This window comes from Podarcis gaigeae, assembly GCF_964106915.1.
Source record: "Podarcis gaigeae genome assembly, chromosome: 13".
Taxonomy (NCBI): Eukaryota; Metazoa; Chordata; class Lepidosauria; order Squamata; family Lacertidae; genus Podarcis; species Podarcis gaigeae.
In genome coordinates, this window is record NC_139689.1 from 21838590 (window position 1) to 21854224 (window position 15635).

Consider the following 15635-nt stretch of genomic DNA (forward strand, 5'->3'; position numbering starts at 1 on the left):
AAGACTTTGCAGCTTCTGTCCTTAAGTACTGAAGGTGATTTAGCTGAGGCCTGCCAAGATAAGGAGAAATAAATGCTTTAGCTTCGGAAGCTGAGCCAAGGGCTTAATACAAACGTCCAGCTTACATGGAACTAAAAAAAACTTATCACAAGAAATTAGGGAGAGACATTAAAACTGCTGAAATCTGCAACAGATTTTCTCTAGGCCCGGTTAGTGCAGGAATCTTGCCTGCTTTTGGTAGTATGCTGCTCCAGATTGTAGCCCAAAGCCAGCCTTGAGCGCTGTCCCACTGGCGCTGGATTACAACTCCCTGTCAGCATTTCCCCCTTTTTAAAAAACAAGACCTGGTCTGTGGTAATTTTTCTAACCTTGAGCAAAATTAGTGTCAGACAGTCCAGTATGGACAGGCAAAGCACTACCAACACCCTTAGCAGGAGTGCACTTTGCTAAATATTGTTAAATTGAAAAAGCATTGGATGCCACCCTACTGGAGCTCAGCCAGTCAGAACCACCATATGGAGTTAATAAATCAGCTCTGCTTCAGTAAGAAGCATCTTTGTCCCTCTCCTCCATGGAGAGAGCCCTATCCAACTGAGGAGTTTGGTTTTAAGGACAAAGTCCTTTGACAGTGAACTTGGTGACCTCACAGAGAAATTCATCTTCCTTTCTTTGTGCTTCCTTTCAACACCCGGCAGGAAGCAGTCTCATCTGTTTGTTTTCTCTTTAATTAAAAAAGGTGCGGTTGTGGAGAAATACCCAATAGGTACAGATGCTGGTGTGATGCAGGGGGAGGCAGCTTGTAAATGAATGGGCTCGGCCTTGAAACTGTCATTCGCTTCTCCTATCAGTGGGACTCTTGGCAGCTACATTCACTCATTCTCAGGGTTCTGCCAGAGTAAGTAACTTTTTCAACTCAAGGACAACATTCTGGGAGTCACCTGGCTCCCAGCCACAGCCAGAGCACATCGCTCCATCCAGGTATGCAAGAGGCATATTCAGGGCAGGCAAAAACACGTGGGGAGACCACAGAGCAGGTTCACCGAGGGGCACAGCCTACAGATAAGGGTTATGGAATGGCAAGAGGGCCAAAATCCATGAAGAGAGGCCTAGACACATTTGGCCCCGCTGCCTGAAGCCAAAGGGCAAAGGCTGGGTGATGCCCCCAGTGGCCACGTGGTGGTTCTCATCTCCCACGCTGCTTCTTGTGCTCCCAAAGACACCACAGGCCAGTCACACTCCAAACAAACTCTTTATTAAGTGTTTGAACCATGGGAACTGGAATAAGATCTTCCCTGCACCAGGAAACTCTACTGTGACGGCTTAGGGAATCAATAGTTGCTTTGTCGCTCCTGCTGCCGATACCCTCCACGCCGCATGTAGCCTCCTTCGTTCTTGCGGTAGCCATCCTTCTGGTCTGGAGGGTGAGAGAAAGAGAGAGAGTTCAGCTACAAGTGGGCCAGCAAGATTATAACAGAAATGGGTTTGCTGCGCAGCTTATAGAAAACAAGACAGGTACACGGAGACCAAGGCAAAGTGGCTCTCGAGTCCACACTTCCTGGTTCTTCAACCAAAACAACCATCGTTTTGCAGTGAAATCAGCACACTTTGGATTTAGAAAATGCGGGGAGAGAACAACTGTCATCTCTGTGTCCTGTATGAAGGGAAAAGTGCTGAACCAAAGGAGGATTTGGATCTTGTGATGAGGGAAGGAAAGCAGATAAACCATTCAAAGAATGCAGGGGTGGTAACTTCCAGCACGTGGGCCACCTCAGGCCAGCCAATCAGGCCTAGGTGGTTGATTTTTTGCAGGCCACACCAGCTGCCACTCACTTGACTCCATAAATAAAGTTTTAATTTGATATAAGATCAGGTGAGATGCAGGTAAAGCTGTAAAGCTGTGGCTGCAAGGAAGCAAGAGAAGCTGACAATCATTAATGGGAACTGGTTTCCTTAGCTTTTGCACCATACCACAAAGGCCAGAATTTTTAAAGAGATATTTTAAAAGATACTCTTTTAAAGATACTTATGGGAACAGTAGCCCTATTTGTCCCTAGACAGATAACAGACACAAAGTGGCTAAAGGAATGGAGATAGGAGAAGCAAGAAGCTGTGGCTGCAACTGGCTTCCAGGACGCTCGCTCGCTCACCCCGGAAGTAGCCCCCATAGGTGCCTTGCTTCTGGTCAAAGACCCTCTCGTTGTTCTCCACGAGGCTGCCCAGCTTCTCAGCCAGCTGGAGCGCCAAGTTCTGTTGGGATGTGGGCTCCGTCCGGTGCATCACAACTGTCTGGGTCGGCTGGTCTAAAGAGGCCTGGGAAGGCAAGATTTGGGAGGCTCAGACAAACCCAGCGAAGGAGGGACATGTTAGAAACCTTCTAAAGTGCTGGTCTACTTTCCCTCCCAAATCTGGTTTGTATAAAACCTGAATGCTGCCTATAGCACTTACAGGCAAGAGAAGCCATGATATAATATGCAACCTCGAGAACCATATGGAACTTCAGAACCCTGTTTGCCAACTGAGTTATTCATAGTGCAACGGGGCTGGAGACTGCCAAAAGCACTGGATTGTAAACCAGAGATTTACGGTTTATATTTCTCTTTCACAAAGAGATCTCATTTTAGGGGTGAGGCCTATACTGGTTGGCGGCTTACATTTGGACGACTCGCTTCTCATGTTCACCCCCATGGTGCAGCTGCTGCAGAAGCCCATCCCTGACCCTCTTCTCCCACACCCCTTGAGCTGGTTTGTACAAGGGCAACCCACTTTCTCCTGGTCAAGTGTCCCTTTCTGTGGTTGCCACCCATCTCTAGGCCTCCTCAAGCCACCCGTCTGCCATGCAAGAAAGTATCACTCACCATCAGCTCTTCATTGATGATCATCTTGCTAATGATACTGTGCACTGTGGGTAGGTCCAGCTCAAACATATCAGACAGGATCTCCATGCTAGAAAGGAAGGTATAATTGGGGGAGGGGGCATGGGGGGAGAGAGAGAGGAAGAAAAAGGTGGAAGCTGAGCTTGTGAGACTCAGCCATTGGCAGCCGGCCAGGCAGAAAATCTAAAAAGGTCAATGGCAACCAAAGAAGGTACCCAAGTGTGCCATGTACAGAGGATGGATTCGTTTGACTGATATATTTTATGGATAGGGAGCTTGCAGAGGGGATGCTGAAGCAACATGTGCACCCAATAAAGATGCACTCAGCCACTTATGCCACATCCGCCACTCACACCCTGGCCAAAAAGCTGCCAGGCTGAAAGAGCAACCTGGAGGCCATGATGACCCTCACACAATACCTGATGGAGTCATAGACGCTGCTGTAAGTGAAGAGGTAGGTTCGGAGAGACTCCTCTTGGATCTTCCTGCCAGGGAGAAACAAGGGAGGGGAGCAGTCATGAGAGCCAGGCAGAGATCCCTGAAAGGGGGGCAAAGCTACGCTTTCCAGTCCCCAGACAGACACCCCCCCAGCCTCTTGGCACCCACCTGCACCCAGACAAGGTGGCCGCTCTCAACACATACATCCCAATTCTGCTCCCTCATCTCCATTTCAAGAACTGGGTTCCAAGCCCTCCCCTCCTAGCCTGCATAGATGGCCCCATAGCTCAGGGGCTGGAGCACTGACGGTCCCAGGCTTCACCCCTTTATCCATCAAGGTGGATACGCCCAAGCTAAACAGAGCAATGGTCTGTCTCAGGATAAGGCAGCTTTCTACAGGACAGCTGCATATTCCTGCAATTGCAGGGGGCTGGACTAGATGAACCTCAGGGTCCCTTCCAACTCTATGATTCTATGGAGGAACTGCCCCATCACCCCATTCCCATGCAACTGACCGGACAAGCATGCCTCGCACTTTGTCAGCCTCGGGGAACAGGTCCCAGACCTTCCCATTCATTTTCTCATTAACAATGAAACGGTGACACGTCTTCCAGTCGCCCATCTTCATAGCCTTAGATGCTGCCACCACATGTTCCCTCATCGATTCTGGGGGGCCTGAAGAAAGATGGGGGGGAGAGGGGGAAAGGGGTCATCAAATGGGGAAGGCATTCCTTGTCTTGGTGAACAAGATTTTGATTAGCTAGCAAGGCAGGCCACATCCCCTTAACATCCTATTGCACATGAAGACAATGCAAACAAAAACCAGCTTTCATTTTTGTATCCAGAAAAAGATTTTTTTCTAGCCCTTGTGTCAAAATAAATAAATAAATTATCCAATAAAAATAAAACTTATTAGAGAAATCTGCATAACTTCAGTTGATTTTTTCTTAGGTTTAAACAAATAGTTATGGAAGGGTGTGTAAAAGTAGCTGTAAAGGAAAAACAAAGACACACAATTTGGCAGCCAGGCATCATCTGTGAAGAATCGTTTGCTCTGTTTTCCAACACAGCATTGAATGACTCCAAGGTGTCGAGTGCCACCTGCAGTTCTGATAAATATGCATTTACAAAATAATAATAATAAACAGCTGCCAAATTAAGATGAGGGAGCAACTTTTTTAAAAAAAGTTATAGAACCAACAGAACACAAGAAAGAGTTTGGGAAACGGTGCCAAAGCAAGCGAACCATAGTGGGAGGCTGGCTAACGTGGCAATACAACTTTTGTGAACCCTGGATCATGCCTGGCGATGTCACAGAGGCCCAAGGAAAATCTGCCCCTCCCCAAGAAACAAGGAAGAGGCAAACAAGCAAAATGCTCCTTTGCTTAACACACCAACAGACTGCAGCGTTCAAGCACCTCTAGGCCCAGACCTGCAATTGCCTCAAAGATTCCATTATTTGGCCAGAGAGACAGGGAGGATTCTAAGTCAAGCCTGGGAAGATTCTTGTTAGAAGGCCTGGCATGACAGAGGAATAGAAGCCCCCTGGCCAGCGTACCCAGAAACGCATCTCACGGTTAAAAGAGGAAAAGCCACTCACCGAGAAGGGGCTGGCGCTCACCCACCCGGAGCTGGTGGTGGAACTGCTTGCTGATCATGCGCCGGCGGGCGTCAAACTCATGCGCGGCCATGTAGGGGATCTCCAGCAGCATGGCTGAGACCAGGTAGACGCACTCCAGCAGCTCCAGGTTGATGTGCATGTGGAAGGGGACCTGACGGCGCTTCTCAATCTTCTCCTGCTCCTGGTTGCGCTCCTGCATGCTGCGCATCAGCAGACCCTGCCCCAGCAGCTCCTTGGCCCGCCCGCTCGACTGGATGTCCAGCAGGGCGTTGTGGGCGTCCTTGATCATGCCCTGGCGGAAGGCACAGATCCCCAGCTGCACCATTGTCCGGTTATACAGAATCTGCAAGAGCCGAGAAGGTCAGGGGAGGTGGAGGCGGAGACCCAGCTGCCCTCTCCAAAAGGCAGCAACTGAAAAACCACTCCCCAAACATTCCCTTCCTGCAACTGCTCCTTTGTAATAAGGGTGGGACACAAATGGGCACTGCTGCACTCTGTCGACCCTCTCCAGTCTCCATTAATTCTCTGCCACTCCTTTATGTTCCCATCTGCTGCTCCTGGCCCTTTCCCCCCACCACTTTTCACCCCAAGGCAGCTACTGCAGACAGCAGGTTGCCAAGCAGGGCAGAGGCATTGTGAAGTTAGGAAAGGAAGTCTCATCGACCACATATGATGTTGTGGCTAATGTCACCAGATGCAAGTGTGGCCCACATGTAGGAGGAAAAGCGTGGAGCAGCAAGGAGAGGGGGCTCTGCTCCTCTCCAAACCCTTTACAATCATCTGCATCAGCAACTTGCAGCTTCTTGGGCAGGGCAAAGACATCTGAAGGCAGCCCTGTTCAGGGAAGTTTTTAATGTGTGACATTTTTATGTATTTTTAATCTTTGTTGGAAGCCGCCCAGAGTGGCTTGGGAAGCCCAGCCAGATGGGCGGGGTAAAAATAATAATAATAATAATAATAATAATAATAATTAATAATAATAATAATAATAATAATAATAATAATTACTACTCCAAGCCTCTCATTCCCTGTTCTTGGAGGACTGGCTTTTATCGTTACTCGAATTCATTAAGACTGCTTCAATAAACCACCAGCAACACAGCATACGCCTCAGCCTCCCCAGTTTTGTTCTCTGACCTGCACAGGGGGGTCTGCATGCTGAATGTTGTCCTGTAGGTGACTCATGAGCATCAGGTCGCGGGCCTGGTACCAGCGGTCGTGCAGGGCGTGGTGGTAAATGTGGCAGAGGATAGCGCAGGTTCGGATCCGGTCTGTCCTGTCCTTGGCGTAGATGAACTTGCAGAGGCGCTCCATCTGCACCGCCGAGTCCTCTGCTTCGTTCTCGGCCTGGTCTTGTTCCGACTGCGGACAAGCAGGTTATGCAACATGTCCTTTAGCCTGAGGAGTCCCTCCCCACCCCACTCCCAAATACCAAAATGTTACCCTTGCATAGAGATAGCAAACCTCCAGATATTGTTGGACTCCAGTTCCCATCATTTCTGACCATTGGCCAAGCTTGCTGGGGCTGATGGGAGTTGGAGTCCAACCCTATCTGGAGGGGACCAGGTTGGTTACCCAAAACTCAATTGCCCCTCAACTTTCACGGTCTTCCTTTGCCGGTACAATACTAAGGGCCCTGTCCAACTTACAAACCTGAAACCAGTTTTCAAATTAGCATGACTGTCAGGACTTCCCCTGCCCCAAGGAATGCTGGGAACTGTAGTTCTGGGCAAACACACACACACACACACACAGGTCCTAGGATCCTTTGAAAGAAGCCATGGCAGCTAAACTGAATCACAATGAAGCTTCCTGAAAATCCCTGATGTCCTTCTGGGCCAAACCCTCAGTGTCCACCTCAACTTTTCCCAGCCTGACAGTATCATTTCCAAACCTTATTTTGGGAATGGGCCATGGCTTAGTGCAGAGATGGCCCTCCAGATCCTGGTGGATTCCAACTCCTATCACCCTCGCCAGCACAGCCAACCGTCAGGAGCAATGGGACTTGTAATCCACAGAGACACCTGGCGGAAGCCACAGGTTCCTCACCACTGGCGTACTGCTTTGCCTGTCCGTGGGCCCAGGATCAATCCCCTAGTTATCTCCAGTTAGAAGGATCCATTCAGAAGGCAAGAGAAAGAGGTTTGCCTAAGACCCTGGAGGGAAGCTACCAATCAGAGCAGGCTGTGCTGGTCAAAAGCAGGGCAAGTACGACCAGATACATGACAGCTTCTTATGCATTTGCCAATTTAGGGCATGATAAACATCTTCTCATCCACGGGGTTATGCCCCGAGCACAAAACCTATAGGTGCAACCGCATAGTGTGAATACCCTGGGCAAAGCAAGGACGGCTGGTGGGGGGCTTTGCTGCTCCAGAGGCTGGCCTACCTTGCTGTCTCCTGCCGGGCCCTGTTGCCGCTGGTGAGCCTTGTAGTCAAACTTGTAGTAGGTGTGGAGGATGCAGCGCAGGTAGATGCGGCACACCTCCTCCGTGGTTCCCTTGTCCTGCAGGTAGTTCTGCACACGGTCGATGATCTTGCAGACTCGGCCCTCGTCCTTCAGGTGGTCCACGTACTCTGGTGGGAAGGGGAACATGCATTCACATGGCAGTCTTTCGAGGTGGGGCTGCTGGCTACTCCCTATTTGCCATGCAGAATCTGACACTCCTGAGAAACCGCAGCTTCCCATTTTGTGGCCCAAAGAGAATGTTTCTAGTCCACATGACTGCCAAGTTAAGAGACATGAAAACATACAGATCCTCTCTGCTTAGACTGGGTGACCTTTTTCCAAAGCATTCAGCCACTTTCTACCACCTACTCAGTTTTCTGACCTGCTGCTTTTTGCTAAACTTTTTATTTTTCAAGGACGCTCCGAAGTCAGTTTTTTTTTTTAAAAAAAGCTTTTTGTAGCAAGCAAGCAAACTGGGAGGCACGAAAACAGAAAAGGCTGGCAAACATTCCGAATTCAATCCCTGGTTCTTGAGGGATCATTCCAAAAGAGGCAAACAGCTGGCAGAGGTGTCTTTTCAGGGGAAAACACAGCACAGATTCCTTAGGGTTCCCTCTATCTGAGAAGTTCACTGTTCCACACCAGCCCTCCACTAGCTGAAACTTTCAGTCCAACTCCACCCTGGCTATGCCTCCGAGACCCCACTTTCTGTGACAGGCACACTCACCCTGGGAATGGGGATCTGTGTTCTGCATGATCTTTGTGAACTCTTCATCCATGCGCTCCACCAGAGTCAGAATGCAGCCACGAACACGGTAGGGCTAGAGAGGGAGAGAGGGGGAGACACACAAGTGGGTTAAGGGGGTCAAGACTGCTAGGCAGAGAGACACACACAAGCCTTTTTCTTTCCTGACCTGCCAATCTGTACCAGCCTCCCACCTGCTGTTTCTAGTAGATTTCAAACTAGCCCATCTTACTGGGTTGGCAGGATGCCCCAAGGATGGGGAGGAATGATGCCTGATTCAGAAATGCTCACCTGCTCGCTGTTGGCCAGGTTCTCAGAGTCCTCTGCAATGTTCTCGCCAATGAAGATGTTGGGGTTGGCAAAGAGGATGTCCAGGAGCTCTTCAATGGAGCTCAGGCATTTCTGCCACATCTCTGGCTGCACGTGGTGGGAGAAGAGGAGTAGAGAGGGAAATATTAAGGCCCCTTGGCATTCTGGGAAAGAAACTGCGTGCTTCCTGTGGCCCCTATGCACGTGCCGTGCTTTCGGGCCACTTCCTCCCCTCCCCTCCTAATTCCATACCTTCATGTAGGTAGCCAAGTTAGGGTTGTAGTCATACAAAGAAGCAACAATGTTGAACTTGATTTTGACATCGATGGCAATCCCCAGGTTGTTCTCTGCTGCAATTCCAACCAAAAGCTGCAGAAGGTCAATCTGAGCCGCTCTAGGAGGGGGAAGGAGGTGAAGGAGCTCAGTGCAGAAGGAGGGAGGGGATAGCAGATGGCTGGACATGCTTCTTTTGAGATACATCCCCAACTCTGCACAACCCTCCTTGTGCCCTTTGCCAAAACCACTGACGCCCATGTGAACCCCCTTCATTTTCAGCACTTTCAGATTCACTTAAAACATTTATGTACCACCCTTTGTCCTATTTAGGATATCCGGCAGTAGACATACCTGGGACCCAACACTGCATTTCTGCTTTGGAACAAGCTTCCACTTGCACAACAGAATTCTATCCCCCGCCCCTAAGAATCTGCTGCAGGTTTGGGAGCAGAGGTTTGGAGGATGTGAGTTCAGCATGTAGAACATCCCAAGTCCCACCCTCCAATTAAAAATACTTAGCAGATGCTGCTGGATCAGTCCAAAGGCCTACCTAGTCTGGCATCCTGTTCTCACAGTGGCCAACCAAAGGCCTAGCTACAAGGAGCCTGTAAGCAGGGCCTGAGCACGAGAGCACTCTCTCTGCACTTGTGATGCTCAGAAACTGGTACCCAGGAGCATGATGCCTCCAACAAGGGAGACAGAACAGGGCCATCAGGGTTAAGCAGCCACTGCCACCCTTATCCTCCATGGATTTGTCTAATTCTCTTTCAGAGTTGTCCAAGCCCTCAATTATTTCAAGCTGCCCTTTTCTGAACCTTTTGCAGCTCTGCAGCAGCCTTCTAGAGGTGAGGTAACGAGAACCACGCTCAGTTTTTCCCAAGCGCAGTCTCCTAGGCCACCTTCCCCTTCATCACACCAACGCTCACTGGCCTTACCGATCCGTGCCTTTCTTTCCACGGGCCTGGAGAATCTCATTGAGTTTCTTCACGACTACAGTGTGGTTGATCTCTGTACCTTTGGCAAACATCTTTGGTTTCTCCTGCAAAGCGGGGTGGGGGGAGGAACGTCAGGCTCGAACCATGTTTGGAAGATGGAGAGAAGGCAGCAACACCATGCAGTTCGTTCTACTCCCACATTCCCAACTGCATGCAGAGAGAGGCTCACCTTGACCAGAGGGACACCTCCTTTAACCTTCTCCCACTCGCCACCCTCATTGTCATCTTCATCATCTTCATATTTCTTGGATTTGCGGTCCTGCTTTTTCTTTGCCTTCTCTTCCCGCTTCTTCTCCAAAACTCTTTTGTCCTCCTCAGTGCCAGTTCTGGTCAGGAAGAATTAAAACAGGACTGAATCCCTCTTTTAACCTGGAATTCTTACTTCCTGGGTTGCCTGAACCATACAAGCCCAGACCCCACCACTGACCTCAACCACAGAACAAGCACTAACAAAGCCAGACTAAAAAGCTTATTTGATCCAGACCTATGCAGTCACTAAAATGTCCAATGCAGAAGCTTAAAAACTCACCTACAGAGACCCAGACCTGAGGTCCCCCACCCCTTGTTTAGCCAAGATCTACTTCCCTGCAATTCTTGGTTTTATTTCTGTTCTTGGGGGAACAGAGCACAAATCTGCTCCATGGTACAGAGCACCTGTCACAGCCCAGATGGGGCCATTATTTCTCAGATCTAAAAGTGTCCATCAAACTTTAAGACGCTCCCCTAATGTGAGATAGCTAACTGCCATTGCACCATAGACATCCATTATGCCCTGACATGGATGCTGCCACCTAAAACAGGGAGCGAGGGTCAAAGTAATGGGTTTAGCTCCTCAACAACTCAGGCTCAGAAGTGAGCTGGGTGAACAGGACAACACACAGTGTTCCACCTTCAGGTCCTGAGTCTGAAATTCCAGATTGTGATCAAAGGTAGATTCACAACTGACAGCTCCCTCAGCCAGAGATCTGGAGACTGTAATCCAAAGATGATGGGAAGTGTTGAACCCATAGAAGCTGCCTCCTTACTTCTTAAGGAACTTGGAGGCCAAGGAGGTGTATTTGCCCTCATCTTCATCTGACTCAGAGTCAGATTCTGAATCTGACGAGCCCCAGTCTTCATCATCATCAGAGTCCTCCTCCTCTTCATCTTCATCCTGCCAACAGCGGGGGGGGGGGGGGGGGAGGGGGAGAGAAGAAAAATTAGGCACCAGCAAACCATGTGACGAAAAAAGTTTTCACTCAGATTCAGCCAGGGAGGGCCATAAAGTGACACAGAGCAACCGAAGTCCCATGGGAACCCTGTTCCTGTTCCCAACACTTCAGGATTATTATTTTCTGCTGCAAAAGGAATAGTGATCTTTTGCCTTCCTCCCTCTGAGTTGCTTGGCACAAAAATCCTTCTGGCAGCTGCTTTGAGGGAAGCACCGGATGCCATGCCTATGCTGGCCAGAGGAGGGCACCACAATGTGTCCCCCCCCCGCCCCACCCCGTTCAGCTCTTACCTCCATCTTTTTGAGAAACTTGCCCCGTCCCTCAGCTGCCCCCTCTTTCTTCTTCAGGAAAGCCGCGGCGCTCATTCCCTCATCGTCATCCTCACCAGAAGAGGAGGAACCTGAAGCCAGAAAGCGGGGGGTGTCACTGAGAGGGGAAATCTCAAATCCCGCTCCCCACCTCACACAAAGAAGGATAGCCAGTGAGCTGCACAGCTTCCATCTCCTACGCACTGCATCATCATCATCACCACTCACCCTCTGAATCGTCACTTTTCTTGTCCTCGTCTTCATCAGCTGACTGCTCGGGGTTCTAGGCGAAAGCAGACATGTGGTCAAGATGCATGTTGGGTACTCTTCTTTAATTTGAACCGTACAGAATCGCTCTTCCAGCACAGCCTGACTCCTCCAAACCCTCCCTTCCGCTTTCACCTGTATTTTCACCTGAGCCTTTAACGCCAGGGGTCAACATACTTTTTCAGCAGGGAGCCGGTCCACTGTCTCTAAGACCTTGTGGGGGGCCAGACTATTTTTTTTGGGGGGGGAGGGGGAATTCCTATGCCCCACAAATAGCCCAGAGATGCATTTTAAATAAAAGAGCACATTCCACTCATGTATAAACACGCTGATTCCCGGACCATCCATGGGCTGGATTTAGAAGGCGACTGGGCCAGATCTGGTCCACGGGTCTTAGTTTGCCTACCCAAGCTTAACACAACTGGCAAAGCCAGTAATCAACCCTACTGCCTAAAGCAAGGACAGTGACTGTGGACCTCCAGATCTTGCTGAATTACAACTCCCAGCTTCCTTGACCCTTGGCCATGCTGGCTGGGACAGATGGGAGTCTAGCAACATCTTGAAGGTCAGGGGTCCTAAGGGATTCATAGAATTGGAAGGGACCATGAAGGTCATGTAGTCCAACCCCCTGCAATGCAGAAATATTTTGCACAACATGGGGCTCGAACCCACAACCCTGAAATTAAGAGTCTCCTGCTGCACTGGCTGAGCTCTACATAATTCCCAATGTCTCAGCCGCCTCCCTGAATGCCCTCCACCCAACCATGCACCAGTACCTGGCGGTAGCTCATGATCTGGGCCTCATAATCTCGGTTATACTTCCGGATCTTCTGGCGGAGGGTGCTTAGGGCTTTGGCGTTGTTCTTGTTCATCTTCTTCTTGCCTTCCTTGTCCTCCCAGAGCTACGAAAGCCAGAAGGGAGATCAAATTACAGGCAGCCCATGGTCATTTGGTCCACACACCAGCCTATCTCCCTTTTTCTCTAAACATGCAAACCAAAGCTATGTGCAAGAGGACAGCCATTTTGCTCTCTAGCTATTTCATTCAGGATCCCAGAGTCTTGGGTCTGTGGGATTGGCTTGTTACCACTCCCCATCCCAGTGCTGCATGAAGGCTCAGAATGGTGCAACAGTGGGTATCAGAGCTGGGACCAGAGATCTGTGTTCAAATTCCCACAAAGCTGTGAAGTGTCTTAGGCCTTTTCTCAGCTGAACCTACCTTGCAGGACTGTCGTGGGGATGGGGAAGAGACCAACCATATAGACTGCCCTAGTACCTTGGATGAGAGGCAGGTGGATGGCATCTTGCTCTCACTTTCCCTATATGCCTTCTTGCTCTCTATATATTTCAGACATTCAAATTTCTAGGTCCACTCTGCAAAGCCTTCAAGGCAGCTTACAGAACACAACAGCTTTACAACAAAAACTACGTGTTTTGAAAACCAACATCCACGCCAAGATGATGCACGAAAATAGGAGCAACATGAAAAACACAACACACATTTAAACTTGGCTCCTGTACAGTAAATAAGCAGGTGCTAGGTGGCTATTTCTGGGGAGGCCAACAGGACACTACTACCATGCCCTTGGTCATCACCTGGCTGATCGCCAAAGTGGGATGTGTGTTCAGATCTTAACAAATAGGCAGATCCACATGGGATCCAGATCCACTGCTCAACTGATTCAGAGCACCTCTCTCCCCAATTAGCCCCCATACCTTGAATCCAACTCCATTCATGCAGGAACAAACCGGCAGTAAAAGGAGACACCAAAAAGGCATCAAAGTTGATCCTGGGAGCTCTACATTCAGCTCCCTTTTGCAATGAAGCTCATAATTCTTTGTCAGGGGGGAAGCAGGAGAACAGATTCCCTTCTTTTCCCTTAGCCCTAGGTGTCAGACTCAAATTGCCACAAAACCCTCTTGAGCCAGGCACAGGGACTTTGTGGACCAAAAATCTCCCTGCTGGCCCCAGTACCTCATTGAGGTAGTCCTCAAGGTCTGCGAGGATGCGGATGTAGAAGCGGGGCACTCCCTCCTTGTCAACAATGCTCTTGGCCTTGCCATAGGCCTTGCCCAGCAGCTCAAACTCCTCTAGGCATTTGGTGACATCCCGGATCTTCATGGCATTCCGGATTGTTTTGATCAAGTTTGTAAGCTCCTCAAACCTGCAGTAAGGGAAGATCAAAAAAGGAATGGTTACGCCTGGGGCATTAATATGCCCTCAGAGAACACAGTGCCACCAACATGCTGCTCAACAGGACGGGAAATTACCCAGCTACCCAAAAATGTGGCATTGGCGCAGCTCTCCAGAAACCAGAGGGGCCACTTCTCCCACAAAGCCAACCACACTTTACCTTTTGTCCTTTGCGCTGCGAACAATCCTCTTTGTATCTTCCTCATCTTCACTCAACAGCAGAGGCCTACAAGAAAGGGAAAGGAACAGACAATGGATCCCTGCTATCAATGATCAGTGGAAGCAGGTGAGAGAGGTGCAGGGCAGGGAGAGGAAGGGGCAGTGCATAACTCAGAAGAAGGAGATGCTTGGTCTGGAATCCCAAGACAGGTCCTACCTGGGTGTATTGGGTTCAGGTTAAAGTATGGGTATGTTGTCCTCACTACCTGTTTCTGACTTTTAAATCAGAAATGCTCCCCCTTATTCTCGTTGGCATCCGTCTGTTTCTTCCAACTCATGACTCCCTGGGAACCTCTGTTCCCACCCTCTCACTCAAGTTCTCCCGGCCCTCCCCCCACATACTTACTGTTTTCCAAAATTGCCCCCAACGGGCTTCGCTACAAGCTCGTCCCCAGAAAGTGACGACTCCGACTCACTGTCCGAGCCAGTGGTAAAGAAACGTGACATGGCGGCAGTGGCTCTGGGTTGTCAGCAACCCACTGCTCCCAATTCTGGATGGGAAAGACAAGAAGCCAAAGGCCCAGTGAGTGCAATGATCATATCAAAAGTGAGTTCATTTGCTAACGCACATGGGGGCCAGGAACAGAACCCCCGTGCAAAATGGTCACTGAATGAATTATTGTGCATGCTTTGATATAAACCTTGGCAAACTTCTTTGTCATCAGCCTAACTGGAAACTAAGCCTAAGCACATGTAACTGAGCTAAATGCATATTCTTCTCATGTTTATCATCTCTTCTCCAGCCTGGCACCTTCCAGATGTTTCAGCCGATAACTCCCATCAACCCTATATTAGCCATGGCTGATGGGAACAGAGTGCAGCAATGGGCAAGAGACAGCTGTTCTATGCCTCCCTGCAGACCAAACTGCAGGCTATAAGCATCTCAGGGCACAGACTGTCATTTTGTGTTTCTCATAAAACATCAAGCACACTGATGTTGGTTTATATTATGTTTATCATACCTTTCATCCATCTGGCAACTCCCATCAGTCCCAGCCAGCAAAACCAATGGTCAGGGATGATGAGAGATGTCCAGCATTGTGAGGGCCTCAGGGTTACATCCTTCTGCTCTCACCCAACCCTTTTCTCTCCTCACAAGCAGCTTGAGAGGTAGAAAATGTTGACAGACAGTGACTGGCCCAAGCTCATCCAGTGAGGTTCATCACTGAGTGGGAAACTGAACTCCCCCCCCCCCACTACTTCTGGAAGCTTCGGGCCTCCCCCAATCCTGCCTCCTCTTTGCTAGGAGTGGAGCCATTTTGGCTCCAGGAAGGATCAGCGCTCAAAGAACTGAGATCACCAACAGCGCACCAGGGATTATGTCAATGCATATATTACATAAAACCACATATAAACCTCATCAGTATAAATGTTCCAAACGCACAGCTGAGTTTAAAACACCGACAGCCCAAACAGACAAACACGCATCTCCCCAATGGGGACAAAAAACCCCTCCTCCTAGAGCGAAGGCCACCCAAGAAGCCGGTGCGGCCCCCCTCGGACGCCTCCTACTCCTCCCTCCCCTAACTTTCGGGGTTTGCCTCCTTCCTCCAACGGGACCCCAAGAACCGCGAGCACGCGCTTACCCGGCCCGGGCCTGGTAAAATGAAGGCGCGTCGCTTCCCGCGGCCAACGCGCATGCGCAAAGCCTTCTGCAGGCTCATCAACACCCCGGCGCGGCCCTGATGACTACTTCCTTCCCAAGAGGGGAAATGCTAAGATAATAGAGAT

The 15635-nt window shown here is 49.8% G+C and overlaps 1 protein-coding gene across 2 annotated transcripts; it reads right to left on the reverse strand.

Annotated features, from left to right (window-relative positions):
* Window positions 1-1230: 1230 nt before the first annotated feature.
* On the reverse strand, window positions 1231-15635 carry LOC310830913 (eukaryotic translation initiation factor 3 subunit C-like). Of its 2 annotated transcripts, none has more exons than XM_083710753.1 (21): window positions 15491-15635; window positions 14251-14395; window positions 13846-13911; window positions 13467-13656; window positions 12269-12394; window positions 11454-11508; window positions 11208-11317; window positions 10732-10859; window positions 9876-10032; window positions 9647-9750; window positions 8688-8829; window positions 8418-8543; window positions 8109-8202; window positions 7322-7509; window positions 6070-6294; window positions 4912-5275; window positions 3827-3986; window positions 3293-3358; window positions 2856-2943; window positions 2148-2310; window positions 1231-1414 (listed from the first exon to the last, which is right to left on the reverse strand). In XM_083710753.1, the coding sequence occupies exons 2-21, from the start codon at window positions 14349-14351 to the stop codon at window positions 1329-1331; spliced, it is 2739 nt and encodes a 912-aa protein (XP_083566879.1). In that variant the 5' UTR covers window positions 14352-14395; window positions 15491-15635; the 3' UTR covers window positions 1231-1328. The 2 variants fall into 2 exon arrangements, with proteins under 2 accessions (XP_083566879.1, XP_083566880.1); XM_083710754.1 differs by having other exon boundaries at window positions 15433-15534.